The 27,465-nt window shown below is 35.9% G+C and overlaps 1 protein-coding gene across 3 annotated transcripts in view; it reads left to right on the plus strand.

Moving 5' to 3' along the window:
- LOC107873278 (anaphase-promoting complex subunit 1) overlaps positions 1-27,465 on the plus strand; it is a 123,931-nt gene that overhangs the window by 91,765 nt on the left and 4,701 nt on the right. For all 3 annotated transcript variants that reach the window (XM_016720054.2, XM_047414778.1, XM_016720057.2), the window contains 5 exons: positions 1,408-1,581; positions 1,684-1,747; positions 1,836-1,972; positions 2,052-2,200; positions 19,952-20,030. In XM_016720054.2, coding sequence (XP_016575540.1) covers positions 1,408-1,581; positions 1,684-1,747; positions 1,836-1,972; positions 2,052-2,200; positions 19,952-20,030 — 603 coding nt within the window. The remainder of the gene's footprint in view (positions 1-1,407; positions 1,582-1,683; positions 1,748-1,835; positions 1,973-2,051; positions 2,201-19,951; positions 20,031-27,465) is intronic.

Below are 27,465 nucleotides of genomic sequence, written 5' to 3' on the forward strand. Positions count from 1 at the left end.
GGGGTAGGGGTATCACCTAACTCTTGTTCTTCTATATCATCTTCTTCCGGTAAGTCTTCCTAAAAAATTATCATAAAGCCTATTTAGGGTCTCATGGTCTTATTCCATACCGGTACTAACACTGAAACCATCAGGTTGTGATAAAAAAGTTTCACTAAATCTAGGCAGTTTTGGACTAGTAGTAGCACTATTTTTTTTATTTCTACGAAAAACTTTACCAAAGATTGTTTTTTTACCAGTACTATTTTTATGGGCATCCATAATTAAATTTAAATATAATTAAAATATTAAAGCAAGCAATATAAATATTATAAATAAAAAAATTAATGTAAGTAAACAAAAATAAATACTAAAAAATAAAAATATAGATATTAAAGTAAATAAAAAGGGATTAAAGTTGGAATGAATATACCGAACGTCAACGTAAAAGCAGACCTATACCAAATGTCGGAATTAAAAGGTGATAATTGAAGCTTGTAATATTTTCAAAAAATCTTCAACTCCAACTAATACAATAACTATAAATATTAAGAGAGAGTATGAGAAATTGAGAATATTTGTGAGAAAAAAGAATAGATATAAAAGGGTATTTATAGTGGAAAATTTAAGGGGGTAATTGGGGAGGGAGGGCGCACAAAATAGCTGCCCCCCCCCCCCCCCCCTTCTTCCTCCCAGGTGGAGTCGAAGAATAGATATAAAAGGGTATTTATAGTGGAAATTTTAAGGGGGTAATTGGGGGAGGGAGGGCGCACAAAATAGCTGTTGCTCCCCCCCCAGCTAAAATTCCCTGGCCCCAAAAGAGCCGTTGTCATTTTCCAAACGATTAAAAAAAAATTTTCATATGGTCTAAACAGTCTGGTCGGCGCTGGAACCGGAATTACTGGAAAATTATTTTGCTCCACACTGGTTCCGGATATACCGGTACCGTTGCGTTACCGGAACGAAAAAACTCCGATCTGTTGCCACCTTTAAGCTGATTTGAAGTTCACTTATCTTGAAACTCGCCTTTCTAGATTTAATTGATGCTAGTTATGCCGAAATTGAAATTATTCAACGTATTGATATCCCTGTTTTCATCTAAGGTAGTGATGTGGACCGGTAAACTTTACCCTCCCCAGACCCTACTTTCTGGGAATACACTGGGTATGTTGTTGTTGTTGTTTTATATTGGTTTCCCTGTTTCAAATTGTCTTGTTGTTGACTATTTCCTTTTCCCTGTTTGTGTAATCCCCTTTATAGTACTGTGTTGATCTTTCATTCTTTGATCTCATAAGATGTCTTTGATTTTGGTTAATATTCTAAATAAACATCTTATTCTATCATTGTGATTTGTGTTTTCTTCTTTCCATTCCATTTTCGGTGATTTATCAGCAAATACTTGTGTAATTCAAATTTGCATCAGTACAGGCTTTTCGGCATTTGTATGTTCTTGCAACAGAAGCTCGCTGTGTTCAGACAGTTGATGTGGACAGTGGTTTACCTGTCTATTGTCCGTTAGAAGTTACTGTTCGAGAGACAGAACAGTATGCAGAAACGAGTTTTTACGAGGTTGCCCCATGCATTCTTCCAGAACGTGCTGTTGTAAGTTCTGGTCTTCTGTACAAGCAAATTATGCTGTAATTTAAGATTATTGGACACCTGAAACTTAAGGTGAAGCCAAATTTTTCCCATTGGGCATTATAGTTTAAGGCTGTTCGTGTCTGCGGTCCTCGATACTGGTCTCAAGTCATCAATCACATTCCTGAGGGTAAAGTTGACATTTGTTTCACTTCATCTAGTTGGACATTGAGTCTAAAAACTTTTCTTGTTTAATATTATCTGCAACTCTTTTACAGAAAAACCATGGAGCTCAGGGGAGAAGGGTGATGTGCTTAGATCTGGTATTCTCTATGTCAAGAGAAAGGTTGGAGCATGTTCCTATGTAGATGATCCTGCGGGGTGTCAGTCACTGCTGTCACGAGCAATGCACAAGGTTGGTTCTCATTTACAAAAATTCAACTCTTCTTTGTCAAGTATAATTGTTAAATCAAGTTATCTTTGCTTTTATATAGGTGTTTGGTTTGACACGTTTGAGAGCTTCAGCTGCGAGTAGAAATTGTCAAGATGGTGACTTGGTAGATCAGTTGATCAGTACTTTCTCTTCTAACCCAAGCTTAATTTCGTTTGCCCAGCTCTGCTGTGACCCTAACTGGAATAGCAGGCAAGTGCCCGTACATTCATTGCCGATTCTCAAGTCAATACTATAGTGGTTATTTTCCTGACTCAGTATGTACTCGTCTAGTGTTTTTAATTTTCTTTTTTCTTAGTTCCTCGTTCTGACATTTTTGTGTGACCGAGTCTTATAGATGGATCCCACAATTAAAAATAAAATATCATTAAGCATGAAAACTAGAAATTGTTCTGAATCTAACAGAATGTAGTGTTTAATAAACCAAGAAAGCTACTTAAAATTCAAGTAGGGGGCAAAATATTTTTTCCAAGTTACAAGATAAATCACCCTAGAAAACTGTGATTAAAGAAATTGTTGTTCTGTCTCATTCCCATGAACATTTATCAATCCTGATCCAGCCTGGCTGTTGAACCTGGATAGGTAAGACTTAAGACTAGCTTTGCTGGATTGTGTTTTAACTGTTATAAAACAGGATAAGGGAGAGTTGTTTTTTTTTTTTTTGTGAAGGTTGGACATAGAACAGTCATATGGGTTCTTTAGCATGAACCACAGAACAGTCATATGGGTTCTTTACTATGAATCCTGCTATATATGTTTCTTAGTCTTCTATCTAAGGCCTCATTTCTTTGCAGTTATTGGAGGTATGAATCTGACTCACTCTGATTTCAGCCCATTAAGTGTATTTGTTTGTTGTAAGATCTAGCCACTTAATGCATCTTAATACATCTGATTCAGTCAGATCTAAAACCGAGTCAAAAATCATTCAGAACCTTGCTCTTTTATTTTCTTTTAACATTAAATTTTTATTATTATAGAAGTTTCTTTCTTCTCCAACTCATCTCCCTGCATAAGCACATCATTCATTGCAAAGGATTTCCTAACATGCATTTTCAATTTACTTCTATCATTTGTCGTCGGATCAATGAGAACAATTAACCTATATCTGATCTTTAACACAGATGACACAACAGTTTTTGTATTCGAAATCAAAAATATGGCCACAACCATTTTTTTCAGTTCCTTATATCAACTTTCATTGTCAACTGTTTCTTCTTCCCAATAACACCTTCATTGGACGAAAAATACGTATAATCGAAAGGCAACATAGAAAAATCACTTTCGATATATCACTAAAGATAGTTCCATGGAAAACAACCATGAAGTGGAAAGAAGGGCTACAACATTAGGGAACTTTCTATATGCCTGTGTTGGATGCTAGGGTTTAAAGTGGAGACCGTATCTTTTTTCTTTTTGATTATGTTTATTAATTTTGAAAAATAATTATGCACATTCAGATGTTGAAAAACAAACGGTCTTAATCATTCAAAGTGTTCAGAACTAGAAAGAACATCTTTATCATTCAGATTAAGTCGTCTTAATCTTAATGAAAACAAATGCAGCCTAAGGGTGTTCATGGTTTGGTTTGATAGATTATCCTCTAAAAGAAAACCAAAACCATTAAGTCGATTTTTCATATGTTAGAACCAAACCAAACCAAGCCAACTAAGTCGGTTTTTTGTCGGTTCGGTCTTTGTTGGATTTTTTGGATTTTTATCATTTTTAATAAATATGTGACATATTTTAACAAACACATATTCCAATTACTACAGTCCACCATAACACGACTTTGCCAATTATTCTTTAAGAAAAGATGTCACTTCCAAGATATTTTGATGTAAGTAGAATTTAACAATGATGAACAATTAAAGACAATTTACTTTTAACATGAAACAAAGTTTGAATTTATCAAAATAAAGTATAAATCAAACTAGAATGTAAAGGCAAAAAAACAAAATTACTATAAATTATGAAGGTACAGAACTAGACTATAGGACAAGAATGCAAAAGACTAAAGATGTAGTATAAAATTTTAAAATTCTCATATATAAATATAAATATATATTCCCTCGGTACCTTTTCAGTTGTCATGTATGATAAAATAGTTGTTCCAAAATACTTGTCAATTTAAAAAATCAATAAGAGAATTAATTACCTTTTTTCAAATTTCCCTTTAGCATTAATTATTCTAGAATTACACTCGTAGTTAATTTTTCTTAATGGTTGTGCAAAGTTTTATCATGACAACCAAAAAGGAACAGAGGGAATATATAATAGGGAAAGGAGTTTGGGGAAGGGTGGGTAAAGATAACTTGTTTGTGTATCATAAGAGAGAGTAGGAGCAAGAGTGGGAGTATGTGAGTTAGGAGGATTGGGGGTGAGGGTAAATATGTTGATTATGGAAGTTAAAATTATTTCTTGGAATGTGAGATGGATGAATGACCCGAACAAGAGGGCCATTATCAAAATGGGAATTAGGTAATGGGGTGTGTATCTCTTGTGCCTTCAAGAGACTAAAATGGAGGCAATGACAAATGCAGTGGTGAGAAGTCTTTGGGTTGAGTGGGTGGGGGGAGTTAGATGGTTGAAATATGCTTAGTTTCTCGCATTAGGGAATGTAGGGGGTATTATAGTTTTTAGGATGATAGAAAAGTGGAGTTAGATGGTTGAAATATGCTTAGTTTCTGGCATTAGGGAATGTAGGGGGTATTATAGTTTTTGGGATGATAGAAAAGTGGAGGTGGTGGAGGTAAGCAGGGGGAGTTCATGTTAGCAGTGTGGGTTAAAATAATGGATAGTGCGGAAAATGGGGTTTGGGGGGGGGGGCTGTATGACCTGATAAAGGAGGGAAGTAAGGAAAGTTTTTGGGAAGAGATGTCCATTATTATGGCAGGATAAGAGGTCTCTTGGGTGTTAAAATGGGATTTTAACATTATAAGATTTCCAAAAGGGAGGGTGGATAGGAGGGTAATCTCCAGGGCGATGAATGAGTTCTTAGAGTTTATTGATGACAAGTGCCTTATTGATCTTCCTTTTATAGGAGCAAATTTTACTTAGGGCCATAGTAGGTGATTCCACATCAAATCTAGACTTGAGAGATTCTTACTGTCCACTGATTGGGAAGAGCTGGTCCCTGATGTATTGCAAGTCCCATTACTTAGAGTTACCTCAGATCGTACGCCTATCTTACTAAATGGGGAGTAGAAGGAGGTGTTTGCGCATTCTATTCAGATTTGAGAACATGTGGCTCAGAGCACCAGATTTTTTGGATAAATGAGTGAGTGGTGGAATGGGTATGAAGTTTCTAGCACACCTTCTTTTTGACTTGCTAGCAAGTTGAAATTATTGAAAGGCGATATAAAGAGGTGGAACAAGGAGGTGTTTGTGAGGGTTGAAGTTAAGACGAGGGAGTTAATAAATGAGGTGCGGAAATAGGGCATATAGAAGGGGTGAGAGGGTTAGAAGAGAGGGAGAGTATGAGGAAGGTAAAGGTGAAGACTGAGATTACCGCTCTAGCAGTCGCTTAAGAAACTAGTTTGAGACAAAAATTTAAGGCATTGTGTTTGTGTCACAACCCAATTTACGAGTCATGATGGTACCTACTAAATCCTCTTAGTAGGTAAGTTGAATCATAACCCGTAGCTAAGCGCAATGGGTTTACTTGGTGGAAATGCCCTAAAACGGGCCAAATAGGTAATACAACAAAGTAAATAAGCAAAACAAAAGATATAGTTTTAAAGTATTCACTACATAAATACCATCTCACGACCTGGTAGACCCAGTACAAGAGCATCTAGTATAATAATACAACCCAAGAATTTAAAATAGTCAATACATCTATTTTGAAACTAAAGACTGAATATAGAATGATCAAAGGAAATGGGCGACTCGAACTCTAAGAGCTCCCCCTATCTCCGGATATCAACACCGCACAAACACGAATCAGCGACAACAACTAATACTCGGATTTGCACCAAAAAGGTACAGAAATGTAGCACGAGTACCAAAACAACGGGCACTCAGTAGGCATCATCGGTCGACTGGATTTCATGATATAAGTATGATAAAATGCAAGATAACATATCTAAGTCAAGGTAAGGAAACGAACTTGGAATATCTCCAACATTGCTATACATGAATTAGTAAATAACCCGAATATCATTATAACATAACATAAAACATCAACGCTTACAATCATGACTACAAAATTGGCTCATATACGCCAATTAATGTGGAAAAGTAAATAACCCATCGCAAGGCCCCATAAGGTTGGAAGGTACAAACAAGATATCATATCCCACCATCGTCATTTATCAGCTCTCATAATACCATTCGAATTCATCCAAGTCGTGCCTCACAATGAACATCATTTACCATATTCATCATTTGTAAATAAGTTTACACTTATCAACTAACTACCACGTAACACTAAATCTCTTGTGTCGATAAATCATCCTTTATCAACTAGTCATTATTTCACTAGAATCCTTTCATATTTTACCACATTATAACCATTTCCTCATTTTCAAACTTAGCCAAATTGCTATTTTCGATGTCACACCCCGATATCATTATATCATAACAAGTATTTCATCTTAGCATATTATGTGTATCCGAACACGAACCGGTATGTGTATAATCAATAGACGGACCTGAACCGATACATATAATCAATAGCCTGACTTGAACTGGTAAATATATCATCAATAGCCGGACTCGAACCGGTAAATATATCATCAATTTGAACCGGTAAATATATCACCGATAGCCGTACTTGAACCGGTAAATATATCACCGATAGCCGTACTTGAACCTGTAAATATATCACCGATAGCCGGACTTGAACCGGTAAATATATCATCAATAGCATAAATAATAGCATAATTAATAGGCATCAACCTTCACATTAACCAACATGACTACCAAGTATCAAAGTTTCTCAATATTACCTCAATAAGCATTTTCAAGAGTCTAACAAATGTTTAAAGGTCTTCACAAGTTAACATGTGTCTTAGCCTATGGTGGGTCAAGGGTCCACTTCTAATCCTCGAAGTCCCATTTTAGGCAAATTCTACCCAAACTAGGCTTAAGATATCGAATTCCACTTTTAGATGTTAAACAAGCCTCAATTATGCCCAAAATAGGAAATTTACCTAAAACATGAGCAACTAGGTCAATTATGCCTAATTTACAGTTTCTGATTAGCCTAACGGTCCAACTAACCCAAGCATTTCAATTCACCGATCCAACACCTACAACCCATCCCAAATCTAATACAATATCATAAACATACTATAAATTAGCTCAATCTAACAAGGGATAAACCTCGCCTACCTCGAAACCGATAAAGCTCAATGATCCGCTAAACCACTGTTTTTCCTTCCGAGAAGCTTCCGCAAGATGCCAAGCTATCATAAACACATTCTACTCACCAATGCAAGAATAACGATACCCATGTTGCACCATAGTGATTCGGGTCCAAAAAATCACACAAAAATCCTATGTGGGTCTCACTTATCATAATCGTATTTTTAAACCAACCCAACCTTCTCACATGCTTAAGGAATCATTACCCTAAAAAATGGGTGAAATCCAAGCTAGATTGAGGCTAAAATCAAGCCCTCAAGATTTTGGGGTTTTGATCAAGAAATCAATAAAATCCACCAAGGAAAGGGTGAATTCTTACCTCAAATCGGAAGATAATCATGTAAACAAGTGTTAATCAAGCTTTCCAATCACCCACAAGTCTAAATCCCACTTAATCTCACTCTTTAGGGTTTAAGCTCTTAAGAAATGGATGAGAAATGACTAAAATTGCGGAATAAAGGGTCTATTTATACCCAACCAGGACCCTTGGGTTCCAGTATCGTGACCCGGGCTATTACGATCGCGATATCTTTTCGCTGCCACACGATCGCGATGCGGTATCTAGGCCTGCTCCAGCGAGCTGCGATCACGGTCCCAAGATTTGCTATTGCGGTGCACAGACACTTGATGCACCAAATTTTTCCAAGTTCGAAATGGACTTAAACCGAGTGCTCGGGATTCGTTCGGAATCTCGTATACACAAATGTACTATGTAACCACACCAAATTTGACGTTCAAGACTCAATGGGGTTGTTTAAATTTTCGTTCGAGGTTGTTTCGACGAAATGTGGGTCCCACACCCAATTTTCAATTTCTTAACTTTCCGACTAATAGGTCAAAATCAGCTCGGGTGCCTTGGGACCCGAACCAAAGGTCCAACTAGCGTAAAATCGATATTCCAGAGTAGCTGGAGTAGTCAAAATTTGCATTTGAGGTCGTTTGACTGATGTTCTTGTTCGGTGGCCATTTGGAACCAACTAAGACTTCCAAACAGGGAAATGACTCAAAATCAAACGAATTAAACTTTCAGTTCCAGCAAGTCATAAATGACTTGGAGTAGCTATGGAGAAGCTCTAATAGCGAAAATAAGCAGAAATATGGAAAATGACCTGAAGTGTCATTACAAGTTAAAAGTAGAGATTCAAATATAAAACTCATTCATAGTGTGGTGGTAGCAAATAAGAGTAATTTCATTGTCTTTAAATGTGAATGGAGTGGTATTTGAGGGCGAGGAAGATGTGAAGGGTGCCATTGTAGGGTTCTTATGAACTTTTTTTGTTTAAAGAAGAAGTCGCATGGAGACCAATTGGGTGGGGGCTAACTTTTAGTCAGATAGGGATGGGGTAGTGGTTGGAAAGGGCTATAGGGGAAGATTAGGTGTGGGAAATGGTGCAGGGTTGTATGGGTGATAAGCCTTTGGTACTAGTGGTTCGAAAGTGGAGAGTTTGAGAAAGGTTTGAATGCTTCTTTCATCACCATTGTGCTAAAGAATGAAGGGCGCCGTGCATTGTTCAGGAATGCGCTTGCACTGTTGCATAATGCAATGATTCTAGGCGATGCGAGCCCCCCTCGCTATGTGTCGCTGATGCGAGCGCATCATGTTGATTTTATTTTTAGGGTCAATTTTAAATTAAAAAAAGAGTCACTTCGTGTTGATTTTATTTTTAGGATCAATTTTAAATTAAATAAAAAGAGTCTATGTAGTGACTATTACTCCTGCAATTTTCCAAGGTTAACTTTGAAATCCATTTCTTTGACTTCTTCTTCACTATGCGACTACCAATGCTGCGACTTATTCTTCAATGCTTCACTTCTATTATACGCTCGCTTTGCTTCACGCTTTGCTTAATGCGTGATGCGGAGCCTTATCACTTTTTTCCGCATCACGCTTCCCTGAACACTGGCGACGAGTATAAAGAATTATATAGATTTCTTAGTCCTTATTATGGTTATTGTAGATGTATAACGGTTGAGGTAGTCAAAGTGGCTATTTGAAGGATGCGTAAGGGTAGGGCGATGGGGCTTGACGAGATGCTGGTGGATTTTTGGAAGTACACTGGTATGGCAGGTTTAGGGTGGTTGACCGAAATTTTTAGCAACATTTTCAGGACTGCAAAGATGCCTGAGGCTTGGAGATGGAGTACGATGATTCCTTTATACAAGAACAAGGGTGACAATCAGAGTAGCAACAACTACAGAGGTATAAAGTTGAGTCACACTGTGAAGATATGAGAGAGGGTAGTCGAGCGGAGGTTGAGGAGGATCACGTTTATTTTTTTGAATCAGTTTGGATTTATGCCAGACTACTCAATGACAGAGGTAATTCACTTTGTGCGGAGACTAGTGTAGCAGTACAGGGAGATGAAGAGGGACTCACATATGGTGATCATCGACCTGGAGAAGGTGCATGACAAAGTCCCTAGTGAGGTTCATTGGAGGTGCTTGGAGGCTAGAGGTGTCCTTGTGGCGTACATTGGATCGATTAAGGACATGTACGATAGAGCGAAGACTCGAGTGAGGACAGTGGGAGGAGATTCAGAGCATTTCCTTGTTTTGATAGGGTTGCACCAGAGATCAATTCTTAGTTTGTTTTATATGCCTTGGTGATGGATGTTTTAACATGGCGTATTCAAGGAGAGGTACCTTGGTATATGCTCTTTGCGGATGATGTAGTTTTGATTGATGAGACTCGGGGAGGTGTTAATGATAAATTAGAGGTTTGACAACAAACCTTGGAGTCTAAAGAGTTCAGGTTGAGCGGGACCAAGATGGATTACTTGAAATGCAAGTTCAGTGATTTGACGCATGAGGACGAGGTGGTAGTTAAGTTGGATTCCCAGGTTATTCGTAAGAGAGATAATTTTAAGTATCTTAGGTCTATGCTTTAGGGTAATGGAGAAATTGAGCAAGATGTCACTCGACTATCTTTATTCTATGATTCATGGGAATGGAGAGATTGATGATGATGTCACTCACTGTATTGGGGTAGGGTGGATGAAATAGAGGATCGCCTCTGGATTTTTGTATGATAAGAAGGTGTCTTCTAAGCTTAAAGGCAAATTCTATAGAGTGGCAGTCCGTCCGACCATGCTGTATGGTGCGCAGTGTTGGCAAGTCAAGAACTCTCACATCCAAATATTGAAGGTGATGGAAATAAGGATGTTATGTTGAATGTGTGGACTTACTAGGGGATATATGTTTAGGAATTAGACTATTCGGGAGAAGGTAAGAACGACTTCGATGGAGGACAAGAAGCTGGAAGTGTGGTTGAGATAGTTTGGGTATGTGATGAGGAGGGGCACTGATGCTAAGTTTGTAGGTGTGAGAGGTCGGCTATAGATGGTTTTAGGCAGGGTAGAGGTCGGCCGAAGAAATACTGGAAGGAGGTGATTAGACATGACATGAAGCAGATACATCTAAGGATATGACCCTAGATAGGAAGGTATGGAGGGCGCGAATTAGGTTAGAGTGCTAGTTCGTGGGAGTGAGCCTTAGCTAGTAGATAGTCTTACTTTGGTGTAGCCATGCTAGTAGTCATAGGGTTGTGCACGTAGGTTGGAGTTTCTTGTTCGGAGGGTTTAGGGAAGTGTGTGCTTTCGGTTAGATAGTGTATAGTACTACTCTGTGGGTGTCCTGTTTTTGTTATCTCATTTTGTTTTATGGTTTAATACGATTTTGTTTACTATCTTTTTGTCTTGAGCCGGGGTTCCATTGAAAACAACCTCTCTACTTCTTCGGAGGTAGTGGTGTGGACTGCGTACACTTTACCTTTCCTAGACCCCTACCCTTCTCAGACCCTACTATGTGGGAATACACTGGGTGTGTTATTGTTGTTGTCATTAGTCGAGTAGGAAACATTACAAAATTATTTCTAAGGTGCTAACAGACTTAAGAAGGTCTTGGACAAGATATTGTCCTCTTCTTAGAATGCTCTTTTGTTGAAGGAAGACGAATATTTGATGCAAATTTGGTGGCACATAAGGTGGTTGATTCCTGGAAGAAGAAAGGTAAACCATGAATTTTGTGTAAGCTAGATCTTGAGAAAGCTTATAGTCATGTCAACTAGGATTTATTGAATTACATTATGATGAAGATGGGCTTTGGAGATAATTGGAGGAGATGGATCAAGATTTGCATTTCTCTTGCTAGATTCTCTGTATTGGTAAAAGGAAGTCCCTGTGGTTTCTTTGGGGATTTCGAGAGGCTTGAGACAAGGGGATCCTTTATCTCCTATGTTTTCATTTTGGTTATGGAAGCTTTGAGCAAGATGATGGATAGAGCAGTGGAGGTCTCTTGAAGGGCTTTGATGCTTCATTTAGAGGGCAACGTAACATGACCTTTACTTTTCTGTTGCTTGCAGATGATACTTGTGGTTTTTTATGATGTGAATGTGTCCTAGTTAGATTTTTTGAGACAGATTCGTTTCTAGGTTTAGTCGGTGTCAGGTTTAATGATCAATCTTAGTAAATGTGAAGTCAATCGGTAGGAGCAGTAGATAATATTTAGGAGATTACGCAAGTGTTAAATTGCAAGGTTGGTAATCTACCTATTACATATCTGAGACTACCTTTTGGACTTTCTAATAAAGTTCTCGCAGTGGGGAATCTTGTGGTTGAGAGAGTCGTGAAATGACTAGCAGGATGGCAGAAGAGGTACCGGTCGAAAGGAGGAAAAGAAGTTTTAATCAAGAGCACTTTTTCTTGTATTCCTACATATTTCATGTCCTTTTTGCAGGCCTTGACAGAGTGATTGAACGATTGGAAACACTTCAGTGTAACTTCCCATGGGACTCAGCAGCGGAAGGCACTAAGGGGTCTTTGGTGTGCCGAATGGGACAAGTAGGGACATCCCATGGGAATATTCTAGAGCAAATGGTAGGATAAAATAATCTTGGGACTCGGTAATGCCTCATACCAAACATGGGATAACTTTATCCCAGGATTATTTTCTTTATCCCTCATACCAAACGTGTTGTAAGAAATTTCATCTTCTGAATTGGAGAGTTTTCACTTCTTCAAAGGGATGAGGAGGGCTTGGAGTGAAAGATATCCAGGTGTACAATGAAGTTTCGTTAGAAAATGGATCTGGAGATTTGGGATGGAGGACATGTTTTTTGGAGGGAGGGTGGTAGTGGATAAATATGGTATTATGGATGGTGGATGGACGACTAGAAACATTGTAACAACGTTTGGGTGTGGTTTGTGGAGGGATAAAATAATCTTGCGCTATGTCCTGTTGGTCTATCTTTTATCTCTATTGAAATTATCCATAGCTTTTCTCTTACACCTCTGCACTACCTCTGCACTAGGGTATCCAGACATCTTTTCACATGTCCGAATCATCTCAATCTCGCTTCTCGCATCTTGCCTTCCAGTGAAGTGTAATCCCACCTTGTCTTAGGTATCCTCATTTCTAATCCCATCTCTCGTAGTATGTCCACACATCCATCACAAAATTTTCATTTTTGCAACTTTCAACTTCTAAACGCGAGGGTTCTTGACCAACCAACGTTTCACCTCACCCCATACAACATAGTTGTTCTAACTACCACTTTGTACAACTTGCCTTTAAGTTTTGGTGGTATCTTCTTATATCACAAGACTTTTTCTATTTTGGATGACCTATGTATCAAGCCTCACTTTCATATCTGCCTCATGCTTACGACACTGAACTTGCACTTCAAGGGTTCTGTCTTGGTCCTACTCAATCAGAATCCTTTAGACTCCTGATTTATCTCCAAACCTCTAGCTTACCGTTAAATCGGTCGTGTATCTCGTTAATCAGAACTACGTCATTTGCAAAACAAAGGTAGGCCAAACACATGGACAGGTCCCTCAACTTAGCATGATCTTTCACTTTGGCACCTAAAGTGGACGTTGTTCATTTTAAGCACCTAAACCACTACAAATTGTGTCATTTTGGCACCTTTCAGCACCAGCTCTGGCGCGTGGATTGCACTCTCTTCCAACATGGATTAAACGACTGATTGGTTTGTGCCAACTCATTTTAAATCGCCACATCATTATTTACACTCACAATTTATTTTAAAAAACCAAAACACATGGAAAAGTGTTCAATAAATTAATGATACATGATTTTTTACCAAATAGTTACAAAGAAGTCCCCACAACATCTTCCCCACCCAACCTTCTTTGAGTTTAACCTTCATTAATGGAAGTTGAATATTCCAATATTGATAAATCCGCCAGTGTTCGCTCACAACATCATCTTCATCCTCTAAGAATGATAGATCCGAATAGCTTCACAATTTCAGACATACGACTAAAAGAATATGGAGAAGGTGGAGGTCAGTGTTCAATTAAAAAATTAATTAACGGAAGAACATAAATGCCATTGGGAGTTGCTTGGAAGAAAACATAAATACTTTACAGGATGGATGCTTGGAAGTGAATCTTTGCAGACCAAATTGTATTTTAATAATATTCTTTTAAAGTTAATTATCATATTGATACGATATTGTACTCTTTGTTTTTGAATTAGGAACTCAATTTTATTAGTTTTTTTATTTTATCATACACATATTTTAAGACAAGTTAAATAAAAAAGGTCTAAAATAGGGTTGTCACACGCCAAAAATGCGAGTGTAGAACACTCACTTTGCCATCTTAGCGAAAGGTGCCAAAATGACATCGTTTGTAGTTGGTTTGGGTGCTTAAAATGAACAACGTCCACGTTAGGTGCCAAAGTGAAAGATTGTGCCAAGTTGAGGGTCTGTCAATGTGTTTGGTCATGATGATATAAATATATAATATATGTGTAATTATAACTTTTAAATAGGTATTTGTAAAGTCTGTTTGGTTAGACTTTTTTTGGTTATTTTTTTTTGTAAAACTTGTTGGAATATGAGTTGGAACAGGAATAATATATTGAATCCTACTTGGAAAAGAATTGTAATATCAGTGTCCTAGTTGAAAAAGGAGTCTAATATAGTATCTATAAATAAATCTCAATTTAATAATTTGATATACAACAATTCAATAATATTTTTTTCTTATATTTCTTACATGGTATTAGAGCATTGGTGAGAAAAGTATCCTTGTGCCTCATTTCAGCGAAATTGGCGTCATTGTGAATTTTTTCGTGACCTAACCTTTTACCTCTGTTCTTTCTTTGTTTCTTTAGAAAATAAACCCATAACCAAGTTTGAATTTTCTTGGAGACAAAACCCTAGTTAGGATTGCCGGAAATAGGTGCCACACCCTCAAGCGTCATCGGAAGTAGTTCTACGATGAACACGTCAGATTCACATGCCGGTGCGTGAGGCAATTTCTTACCTTTTTTTTAACAAATTTTCTTTCCATCAAGGTCGCCTCTTCAATTCGAGGCTACCATATAGTTATTTCTTGATTACGATCAAGTTTCGGCTATCAGATTTAATTGTAGTGCGCCAGAACATTTTATTTTCAGATTCCGACGACTGAACACCTTTTTACCCAGATTCCGGCAACATATTTCCTAATTTTTTGCTTGGTTTAGTCTTATGATCAAGGCTGAATCCTTAATGAGGATATTAAAAAAATCAAATTCACAATCCATAAAGAATCGACGAGGGGAAGGTCGTTTTGGAAGGTCTCGACCTAGGTGTAGTTATTGTAAAAGGCTTGGACACAGTCGTGACATATGCTATTCTCAACCTAAGTGTAGTTATTGTAATAGGCTTGGACATATGCATGAAATATGCTATTCTTTGCATGATTGACCACCTAAAGATGCTCATGTTGCTTAGTCTAACACTACTAGTAATTAATGGGTGTATTTTTCTGAAAAGAAATATAATGAGTAGCTTCGGTATGAAGCAAGCATGCAGATATCTCTACTTGTAGCCTCAACTGCACCATCTCCTACCTTTGGATCATTGGTTGTGGACTTTGGCACTTATGATCTTGTTTCCGGTGATTAATTACCTCTATCAAGTATTGTTTATTCACAGTCTCTTCCAAATTGTCACTTTAGCCAATGGTAACGAAACCAAAGCAAAAGGAGTTGGACAAGCTAATCCCTCATCCGCTGTCGCTTTAAATTCTGTTCTTCATGTCCTTGATTGTCATTTTAATCTTGCATCGGTCAGTCGTTTTACTCGTGCCTTAAAATGTGGCATATTATTTCTCGAGGACTCTTTCATCATGCATGCCTGTAGTATGGAAAAACAATTGGTGTAAGATATGAATCACACAGCCTTTACTACCTTAACTTTCTTAACTCCTCCATAGCCTGCCCAGTTACTGATTCTTCAAACTTAATTCACAAATATTTGGGACATCCTAGTTTGTTCAAGTTACTAAAGATGGTGTCTATTTTGTCTATTCTATCCACATTAGATTGTGAGTGTGCCAACTTAGGAAACACACTCGAACTACCTTTTAACGTAGTATTGAGAATTGTGTGCAGTCTTTTTTTTCCTTAGTTCTCTCTGATATATGGGTCCCAGCAAAACCAGTTCAACCTTAGGGTTTTGTTATTAACTCCATTGATGATTATTTAAGATGTACTTGAATTTTCTTAATGAAAGATTTGAATTTTTTCATATATTTAAGAGTTATTTTTCTAAAATACAAATTCAATTCGGTATGTCTCTTCGTACCTTTTATACTGACAACGCCTTAGAATATATGCCCTCCCAGTTTCAACAATTTATGACTCATCAAGGAATTATTCATCAGACTTCTTGTTTGTATACCCCTCAACAGAATAGCGTAGGAGAGTGGAAGAATAGGCACCTTATCGAGACTGCTTGCACCCTTCTCATTAAATCTCATGTTTCGTTGCATTTTTTGGGCGATGCTGTTATCACTTCTTGCTATTTAATTAAGGAAAAATTTCATTTATATACAAAAAGTCAATAATTTACAACAAAAATAGCCAAGAATTTGTTTATTACTTAAAATAGTCATTATCACCTAAAATGACAATTAGACCATTTTCTCTTATTTCTTAGCCATATTTTTTTTTTTTTTAAAATCTTCGTTTGTTGTTTTTTTAAATTAAAAAAAAAACTTGTTCAATTTTTTTTTCAAGCTTTTTTCGTACAACTTTTTTCATGTATCAATATTGTATAAATGATGTATAAGCTTGTATATATGATGTACACATAGTTATATAGTGTATATGTAATATGTTGGTATTGCATAAATAGTTATGTAGTGTATATGTAATATATTGATATTGTATAAATAATTTATAAACGTGTATTGATATTATATTAATGATGTATAAACAAGTATATATGATGTACAAATAATTATGTAGTGTCTATGTAATATATCAATATTGTATAAATGTGTATAAACGTGTATCGATATTGTATAAATAGTTATATAATGTGTCAAAATTATGTAAATGGTGTACAAACGTGTATCAATATTGTGTAGACGTATATCTACATATAAATAGATTGTAATATATTGACATTTTATGAATAGGGTATAATCATGAATAGATATTTTGTTAAACAATTATGTAATGTATCAATATCAATATTTTTTTGACTATTATGCATTTCCACCTTAATAAATAAAAGTATAAACAAAAAATAATAAAGCATCCATAAAAGAAGTGAAATAATTAGAAAAGAAAGAAGATTTTGAAAAAAGAGTAGCGAAAAAAATTTTAAACAATGAAAAAGTATTTTTTTTATATTAGAAATAAGATAGGCAAATGGCCAAATTACAGATAATGGAAAACAACAAAATGGGATTAGGAATTGCAAATGGCCAACGACTATTTTTGATGTAAATACATTGGTTAACCGGCCATTTTATTGAAACAACATGGCCCGAAAGGCCATTTTTGATCAATGATGATAAGTGTGTTATTTTTTGTGTAAGAAACTCAATGGACATTTTGTAGTATTTTTCCTTTAATTAATTGGATGCCTTCATCTTCCATTCAAAATCAAATTCTTTATTTTGTATTGTTTCCTCAGTCACCTCTATACTCTCTTTCCCCTCGTGTCTTTGGGGTGCATGTTTTGTTCATAAATTTCACTAGGGAAAAATAAATTAACCCCCTTGTGCTCTCGAATGTGTCTTTCTTGGTTATTCTCGAGTACAAAAGGGGTATCGTTGTTATTCACCTAATCTTCGTCAGTACCTTATGTCAGCTGATGTCACATTCTTTGTGTTTCAACCTTACTTTACATCTTCCTCAGATCCTGATCATCCTGATATGTCTGAGGTCTTATATATATCAAATTTTGAGGATGAAGTACTTTATAGGCATTGAAGTTGCTAAGTCTGGATCAGGTATTGTTATTACGCAATGCAGGTATGCCTTAGACATTCTCGAGAAGACAAGAATGATGAGATGTAAACCTATTGACACTCCTATAGATCTAAATACTAAACTCTTGCCAGGATAGGGGGAGCAACTCAATGTTCCTGTAAGATATAAACGTCTAGTTTGCAAGTTGAATTATTTCACAGTGATCAGATTTGACATTTTCTATCCTGTGAGTGTTGTAAGTCAGTTTATGGATTCTCCTTGAGATAGTCATTGGCTAAGTTGCTCGGACTCTCTAAAAATGTTGCCGCACCCGTGTCGAATCCTTACGCACCCCTAGACATTTTGAAGATTCCGAGCAACAAAGGTCCTCGGGATGTAGTTATTCGCATTGTGCGATATATTAACTCAAGTGCAAGTAAAAGAATACTTTTCGAGGATCAAGGATATGAGCAGATCGTTGGATATACAGATATTGATGGGGCAGGATTACCTTGTGATAGATGTTCTTCATCCCGATATTGTGTTTTAGTAGTAGGTAATTTTAGGTCCTGGAAGAGTAAGAAATAGAGTGTGGTTGCTAGATCTAGTCCAGAAGCAGAATTTCGAGCAATGACGATAGCCACTTGTGAGCTAGTTTGGATTAAACCGTTGTTGAGAGAGTTAGAATTTGGAGAAATCAGTGAAATAAAACTTGTATGTGATAACCAAGCGGCTCTTCATATCACATCGAATCTGATATTTCATGGGAGGACTAAGCATATTGAGATTGATTGTCACTTTGTGAAAGGGAAGAAACTTTTCAGAGATATTGTTACAAAATTTGTGAGATCGAGTGATCAACTTGCAGATACTTTCACCAAGTACCTTGTCCTCGTATTAATTATATTTGTAACAAGCTACGTACATATGACTTATATGCACCTGCTTGAGGGGGATTGTTAGACTTTGAGTAGGAATAAGAATAGTATATAGAATCGTACTTGAAAAAGGATTGTAATGTTAGTGTCTTAGTTGGAAAAGAGTCTAATATAGTGTCAATAAATAGAGTCTCCATATAATAATTTAGATACACCACAATTCAATAATAATCTTTTCTTAATTTCTCACTAAACCAAAACCAAACTAGTATTTGTTGGGTTTTAAAATTAAAATCAAAACCAAATTAAACCAAAAATATTTGGTTCTTTCTTTTAGTTTGAGTTGGTTGTCGGTTTGATTGGATTTTTTTTTCGCGTGAACACCCTCCATTTCTAACTCCTCAAAAGCTCAGCTGGGAGCTTTAGGTTCCTGGTTGCGTCTAATTCTACCTGCCAACAATGTTGATATTTTGCTTCTTGTTGTTCTTCAGACACTGCATCTTTTTGTTTTCCTTATTGACTGACATAATGGTCCTTTTGGTTGTCTATCTTTTTGAGTGAATGAAGACAACCCATGTATATTTGAAGCTGTAATCTGGCTTTTTTAAACAAACTCACTGTCATGTTTGTTTTGTACTAATTGTTTGTGACTTAATAAAAGATGATGTGCTTTTAGTTTGTTCCAATTACTCTATGCCCATTCCTAAAATGTCATGATATAGTTAGAGTAATTTTGTTCGTAACTATATCCTCACTTATTCCTTATGTTTGGTTTTCCTTTAGTTAGTGTGGATGTGGAAAAGGAACAGCTTAGTCTAAACTTGATAGATCTGTATATTCCATGTAAATTGTGTTATTTATCTCGGTGAATTATGATTGCTTTTGTGCAAATGTAAGTTGCTATCCACTGCTGTTACTCTCTCTGTTTTCTACTTCTCCATCCGATTTTCTTTCAACAACTGTTCATTTTTTTCAAGATTCCATTTCACACGACTTTGATATTTGGTTGTCGTGTTCCAAATTAATGTCCATGGTAAGTGTGAGATCTTACGATAATATTATATGAAATCTAACGTGCTCCACTTCTTCACTTTCCTGCATGAACACATATCAAAGTTCTATGGGCTCAGTTTTTGACCCTCTTAGAGCAATCCATTTCATAACCTACTCAGTATCAGAAGCTCATGTTTCCCTCTTGAATCCTTATGCTCAATTTGAAAAGAAGGGACTATTTGCATGTATTTACTAATTCATTTGTTAGTAACTAACTAAATGATATAGAAAGATTGTGTGAAAAAATCGTTTTTGATGCGAATATTGCAAAATTGTGTGAAATCCTATCAAACTTTCTTGCCAGATAATGACAGATTAGTCTCCAAGATTGGAATGTATCAAGATTGTCTAACATCCTGCTGAAATTCTTGTCTTCTGATTGTAATTATGAGTTGATAGTAAAGACTGTATTGCACATTTGCAGATCTGACATTGACTTCCCAGAATTTTGCTTACAAGTGCTATTTGAGTGTGTAAGCAAGGACAGGCCAGCCCTATTACAGGTGATGGATGATTCATCATGCAAATGATTTTTACCTACATAAAAAAAATATTCTTAAATGATGGACAGTAAATGCTGCGTTTTTGAGCCATGCAGTTGTGTAGTTGCCATGGAAAAACTTTCTTGAACATTTGTTCTAACCTGTTAAGAAAAATGTTATCTACTGAATATTGAAGTAGTTGTTACACCCCAATTCTAGGTGCATGTGTGATTGACGCCTGATGTGTTAAAACTGTTTGTTGGAGCGAAAACAGATCTTTAACAAAGAAAAGAAAGAGCAGAAAGCATTGTGAAGTTTCATTGATCACTGCCACATTTATATATAAGATCATAACTGAAAAAGCTCAATAAAAGAAGTAAAATAAGCTACGATTATCTCTAACAATTATGGCCTAAATATTAGCAAATGTAATAAATCCAATTCTGCAAGATTGCAGCCTTATTTAGGCAAATTTAAATCCTACTTTAATGCTGTATTTTGAATTACAGCAACTGGTACAACTAATCTATAGCTTTTGAGGCACTAATCTTAACACTCCTCCTTGACTTAAAGAGCAGTAACACCAAATCTTTCTATGAGAAACTTGAATCTTGCTCTAGGTAGAGACTTAGTTAAAATGTTAGCATTCTGAAAATCAGTTCTGTAGTGCACCATGTTTCTGTCTCCATTCTTTTGCACCTCCCTCAATAAATAAAGCTCGATCTTGAAATGTTGTCTTTCCAGGATTATTTGCAGTTGAAATTGCATCTTCATTATCCACAAGGATTTCGGTACTCTTCTTTTGTTCCATGTACAAATCTTCCAGCAGCTTCCGAATCCCAAGGGCTTGATTCATAGCTAAAGTAGCTGCAATGTATTCTGCTTCAGCTGTAGATTGAGCCACAACATCTCGCTTTTTTTCAACACCAAAAGAATATTCCAAAACCAAGACTAAAAAAAACAACCCGAGGAGCATAAGAAAAACGAAGACAACCAAATATTTTCAGATTTGTTAGCAAAGGTTTGTAACCAAACCAAGCCTCAAATGGTGTCTTCTTTTGCAGAGCCTTAGTTGGCAATCTGTTTAGCAGAAATACTGCGGTATTGGCAGCTTCAGCCTAAAATTTCTTTGGCAGCTCTTTCTCATGGAGCAAACACCTTGTCATCTCCATTAGCGTCTTATTTTTCCTTTCCACTACTCTGTTTTGTTGAGGAGTATAGGGTGCCGTTAGTCGATGCTCGATTCCTTCTTTATTACAAAAGTTTTTGAACTTTTCTGAAGTATATTCGGTTCCATTATCTATTCTTATCACCTGAATTCTACAACCACTCTGATTTTCCACAAAAGCTTTAAATTTCCAGAATACATCAGCTACCTCAGATTTAAAATTCAAAAAATAAATTCAAGAATATCTGGAACAATCATCGATAAAGGCAATATAGTACTTTCTACCCTTTAAAGATGGTTTTTTCTGAGGTCCTCCTACATCCGTGTTAAAAAGTTGCAGGTTATTCTTTGGCCTCCATGATGAATTCTGAAAAAGAAGCCTTGTTTACTTCCCATACCGACAAGCTTCACAAGTAGGAAGATTTTTCTCAAGGCTCGGGAGACTTTCTGCTAGTTGATTTTCTTTCATGAAGAGTATGACATCATGATGATAATGTCCGATTCTTTTGTGCCATAACTCGAAATCATTTTCCAACCTGACAACCGTTGTTTGCTCATCGTCCAATAGATTCAAGGAAAAACTCCTTCATCTAATCTTGACCTTGAATATCTCCTTATTATCCGAATCCCTGATGACACATGCTTTTTCATCAAACAACACTTTGAAACCATTTTCAAGTAGCTTCCCAACACTTGAGAGGTTTTGATCAAGATTAAGAACAAAGAAAACATCAGTTATAAGTTTCAAACCTGTAGGGCTTTGAATTGCAATTGTTCCTTTGCCTTTTGTGTCAAGACATTCTCCATTTCCAATTTTGACTTTAGAAATAACAGATCTATCTAGCTTTATAAAGAGCTCTTGATCACTGGTCATATGATTTGTGCATCCGCTATCAATCAATCAATTTTCAGAAGTGCTTTTGCTAGCAAAACAAGTTGCTACAAATAGTTGCTCTTCTTCATATTGATTTACAGCACCCTTGGCTTCTTTTTATTATGTTTGTGACTTGCATACCCTCTCCAAATGACCTAGTTGACCACATTTGTTGCACTTGACATCTGGTCTCCACTAACATTTCTGTTGAGAGTGATTTGTCTTTTTGCCATGAGGGCAGGGTGGATTACTTCCCCCTGATTGTTGTAACTATTGCCTTGCCTTTGCTTCTTGGTTTTTTCCTTTCCCTCGTATGAATCGTTTTGTGATTTAGCTTGAAAAGCACCTTCAACAGAACCTTTTTTCCTCGTTATTCTCCTTTGCTCTAATGCCTGTAAAGCTTTAACAAGTTCTGGCAAGGTAATGCTTGACAGATCCTTAAAATTCTCTAAAGAAGAGATTGTGGCTTCATATTTCTCAAGAAGTGTGACAAGATTTTTTTTAACAATTCTTTCATTAGTAAAATCCTTACCAAACAATCTCACCTTGTTGGCTAAGTCGAGTAGCTGATTGGCATAATATTTTATAGTTTCTGGTTTTTTCATTCTCTTCATTTCAAATTCCCGAATCAGATTCATCACTTGCATATTCTGCACTCTTTCATTTCCTTGGTAATCTTTTTCGAGATACTCCGAAATTTGTGCAGCGGACTTCATTTGCATAATTCTAGTAAGAATTGAAGGAGATACTACAGAGAAAAGGCATGCTTTGTCTTTGTCTTTCCTTATCTTTCTCTTCATCTGATTCACTCTTGGATTAGCTCCAAGAGGAGTTATTTCATAGTCCTCTTCTACTGTTTCTTAGAGATCCAATGTTTCAAGATGAACCATCATTCTAATTGCCCAAGCTTGATAATTCTCACCATTGAAGACAAGTGGAATTAGAAAGCTTGTTTCAGAATTCATTTTCTATAAACTATTTAAGATAACAGTTTAAAGACCGAATATATTGAAAGAAATTGTGTTTTTTTATTCACTCTCCTCATTGGTCCAAGTTGGCAAGGCTCTGATACCAATTTGTTGGAGAGAAAAACAGATATTTAACAAAGAAAAAAAAGAGCAGAGAGCATTGTGAAGTTTCATTGATCACTGCCACATTTATGCATAAGATCATAACTGAAAAAGCTCGATAAAAGGAGTAAAATAAGCTACCATTATCTCTAACAATTATGGCCTAAAGATTAACAAAGGTAATAAATCCGATTCTGCAAGATTGCAGCCTTATTTAGGCAAATTTAAATCCTACTTTAATGTTGTATTTTGAATTACAGCAGCTTTTACAACTAATCTACAGTTTTTGAGGCACTAATCTTAACACTTTTCATGGAGCTAACCATCTGGACTTATTATCCTTTTCATAGCAATGCAGGCGTCACGTATATAAAGCTTAATATAACATAAGGCTCATCAGCCTCATCATAATCATGAAAATCTAACCTATGGTTCACAATCATAGAATATCTGAAAATCATTACAAAATGAAAATTTCATAAGGGACTCATGTCTAGACTCTAGACCACCCACAATGTCATGGAACCTCTATGATGTACAAAAATATACTATGCATGGGGCACATCCAGAGGCTCTTCATTTTTAGTGTTGCACCGGTGTCAACATGACATTAGTGTGGATGTGTGGACACGTACCGGATTTGGTCAATCGATATTGGGTATTATCACCAAAACCAACGGAGAAATTCGGGACAAGTACCTACGACTTCTGTAATCAAAACTTAAGTAAGGGGAAATTGATGAAAATAGAATAACTTGTATACAGTAATTCCTATGCCCTTTTTGGATTTTCCTTTTGATCAATATATTTTTTCCTTGAAGGACCTTATAAATTTTCTACACATTGTCTCATAATTAGAAAAGTAACTCTATTTTTAGCTGAATCCTAACACCTGTATCTGTACCTGTATTTGTACTTCCGAATCTTAAAATTTAAAGAACGACGCGACCTCTAGATCCACACCAGTACCTGAAAAATTTAGAGCTTGTGTCACCAACTTTGGGCGCAACTATATGTAGTAGAAAAACAATGACATCGCCCTCGGGTGTGAATATAATCATACTTAGTGTCATTGACTCGGATCAAAAGGTCGGATGAGAGTTGAGAAAAATCATGCTTAAGTGATTGTATAATCAACATAAAACATGTCCTAAAATTATCTAATAATATGTTATCACGTTTATGAGATTCCAGCATATTGTGTAACATATCATATCCTTCATATCTTTCATACTTGTGAGAAATAAAGACTCGAAAAATATTACTAAGATGCATAAACTAATTATTAAACTGAGCCTATTTATAGACAATTCATTACAAATCTTTTTGCATTAGGATACTATAACATTCCCCTCAAGCTTATGTATGTAAGTCATATGTTGCGGTCTTATTACACATTCTATATATAGAAGAGTGAAGGGAAGCAGGAGATGGTTTCCTCCGTGATTTTACCATCTCATGCCTAATTAATTATTATGTCATTTACGTATTGAAAAATTAATAATATTTAATAAAAATTAAAATAGATATTTATGATATGTCTGCTTCAGCTGCCTCAATCATAATTTTACTATTTCATCCCTAATTAATTATTATAAGTTATTTGTATATTAAAAAAATTAATAATATTTAATAAAAAGGTTAAATAAATAAAAATAATGATAAATTAACTATTGATATTTTAAATTAACGTGACGTCTTATGTGAGATTCGCTTAAATTTTTTTCATACCTATTTTTAATTTATAGTGGTTTTGCTATATCACTTCTAATAAGTTATTATGAGTTATTTAAGACATGTCCGCTTTACTGCTTCAATCGTGATTTACCTATATTACTCCTAATTAATTATTGGGGAATACACTGGGTATGATGTTGTTTTTGGTCACCTAAGCATTGACAATTAATAATATTTCTTCGAAAAAGTAAAATAAACACAAAATGATATGTCAACATAAAAAATTTAATTGATTATCGAAATTATATTAGTGCCACATAAATTGGGATGAGACAGAGGAAGACATAAAGTAACAAATGTTATTTGAAAATGAGATAAAATGTATTGTAAATAACAATATTAAAACTTAATATAGAAAAATTTGATTGATTATCGAAATTTTATGTGTGATACATACACTAGGATGGAGAAAGTTTTATTGCAAATTTTTATAAAAAACATTATAAATCAAATAATTAACAACTTAAAAATTTAAAAGATATAAAATATTTGGCCGACTCTAGAAATTATATCAGTGTCACTTAAGTTGGAATAGGAGAAAAAGTATTATAAATTACAATAATTAGAAACAACATATATTGGGCCATTGATATCTTGTGTAACTTATACAAGTGCATGTGAAGGATTTGGTGAAGTATTTGCAAGGCGATCACTCGATTTCACAAATTTTATAACTATATTTCCTGGAGTATTTTTGTAGCGACCTGATTTGGAACTGGGACGTCACATGGTGCTCATGATCCCGAAGGACCACAAGCTAACCCTCTACTGATATCTGTACTTGGACACTGTGTAATATAGATAATAAATGTGGAAACTGGCCATAAGGTTCAAACATCTAAAAATACTCAAAATTAGAATATAGAATATCTATTAGAAGGTAAGCCTGTTCAATCAAAGTTTGCATATCGAACTATCTGCTCATTTCTTCGATCCTCAATCCTGGAATTGTAGTCCTTTGCATGGAGATGACTTTATATGTCACAGATGCAGGCAACTACATCCCAATAACTATCGTATGGAGAATCCATAGCCTAACTTGCAACATTCACTGGAATAGAAATATTTGGTCTAGTTAATGTGAGATAATTCAACATACCAACCAACCACTTTTATCTTCCACGATCATTGAGTGGATCCCCCTAATTTGGTAGGAGTTTATTCGGATCAATACGTGTCAATGAGTATACATACTATCATTCTTGTCTCTTCAAGAATATTTAAGGCATACTTTCGTTTACCTGATCTGGACTGATCAACCTTGATAACGAAAAAATACTTCGATCTGTCGAAGTCTTTAGTCCTAAGATGTTCCTTTAAATAAGTGATATTGTCTTACCATCTTGATCATTACGGATGATAACGATATCGTCAACATAAACCACCAAATAAATAAATAAATTTAGAGCAAAATGCCGTTAAAGTAAAGAGTGATCACCTTCAATACAAGTTATGCTAAGGTCCTAAATTATTGTGCTGAACTTCCAGACTAGGCTCGAGGAGAAGTTTTAGGCCATAGAGTGACTTGCAGTATCTACATACAAGGCTACTGGACTCCCCTCCGAAACAAAACTAAGTGGTTGCTTCATGTAGACTTCTTCGTTATGGTCATCGTGGAGAAAAACAATCTTAATGTCTAACTAACGAAGAGGCCAATGGAAAACGACGATCATAGCTATAGATAGGAAAGACAGGAAAATGCCACTTTAGCCACGCACATAAAAAAAGTATCGCTGTAATTAAGCTCAATATCTAAGTATTCCTTTGGCTAAAAGCTAGCCTTCCGAACCAACTTTGATTGCATAAACCCAACAATAACCAGCAATACATTTACCTAAGGGAAGAGAAGCAAACTCCTAAGAACCACTAGTTTTTAAATCAGACATCTCGTCGATCGTAGTCTATCGCCATTCTCGATGAGAGAGTGCTTCACTTGTAGACTTATGGATGGAAGCTGTCACGACCCGAGACTGCCCCCTATTTGTAACACGGTGCTTAAAACCATGAGTAATCCCAAGCTACCCCATGAACTGGCATGATACTTGAGCATTTGAATTAAATTAATTATATGAACTAAATTTGTTGTCGTAAGAAAACTGGAATACATGTGATACTAAAAAGGTTTACAACACAATAAATCTGAAAGAGGAACTTAAATTATATGAGTGACTTTGACTAACTGTCTATGAAGCCTCTACTATACTAACTATAAATAGTTGGGACATGCCTCCAACTACCACTAATCAATACATATGAATAATTAAAATTGAGTACATGAACGACATCTAACTGGAGATTCTCAAACTAGGAGAACTCATCACCTGCTGGCAAACTGTCTGATTATGATGTGTGTGCTACAACTGGTACTTATATTATGAGACAATGTAGCACATAGACATATATGTCAGTACTTTGGAATGTACTGAGCAAGTGGGGATGAATGCAATAAGTAAAACTGATTTCATACATAATCTTAAAACATGCATGCTAAGTGCAAGTAGACTCACCAAAAGACTGAAATAAATTGAAAGCTGAAGTATCTTAAAACATGAGAAACAACTGATAAGATGTCTGATGTGCAGCTGAGGCTACGTGATGCCTACTTAC

Source organism: Capsicum annuum, chromosome 6 (assembly GCF_002878395.1).
Source record: "Capsicum annuum cultivar UCD-10X-F1 chromosome 6, UCD10Xv1.1, whole genome shotgun sequence".
In the NCBI taxonomy this organism is placed as follows: Eukaryota; Viridiplantae; Streptophyta; class Magnoliopsida; order Solanales; family Solanaceae; genus Capsicum; species Capsicum annuum.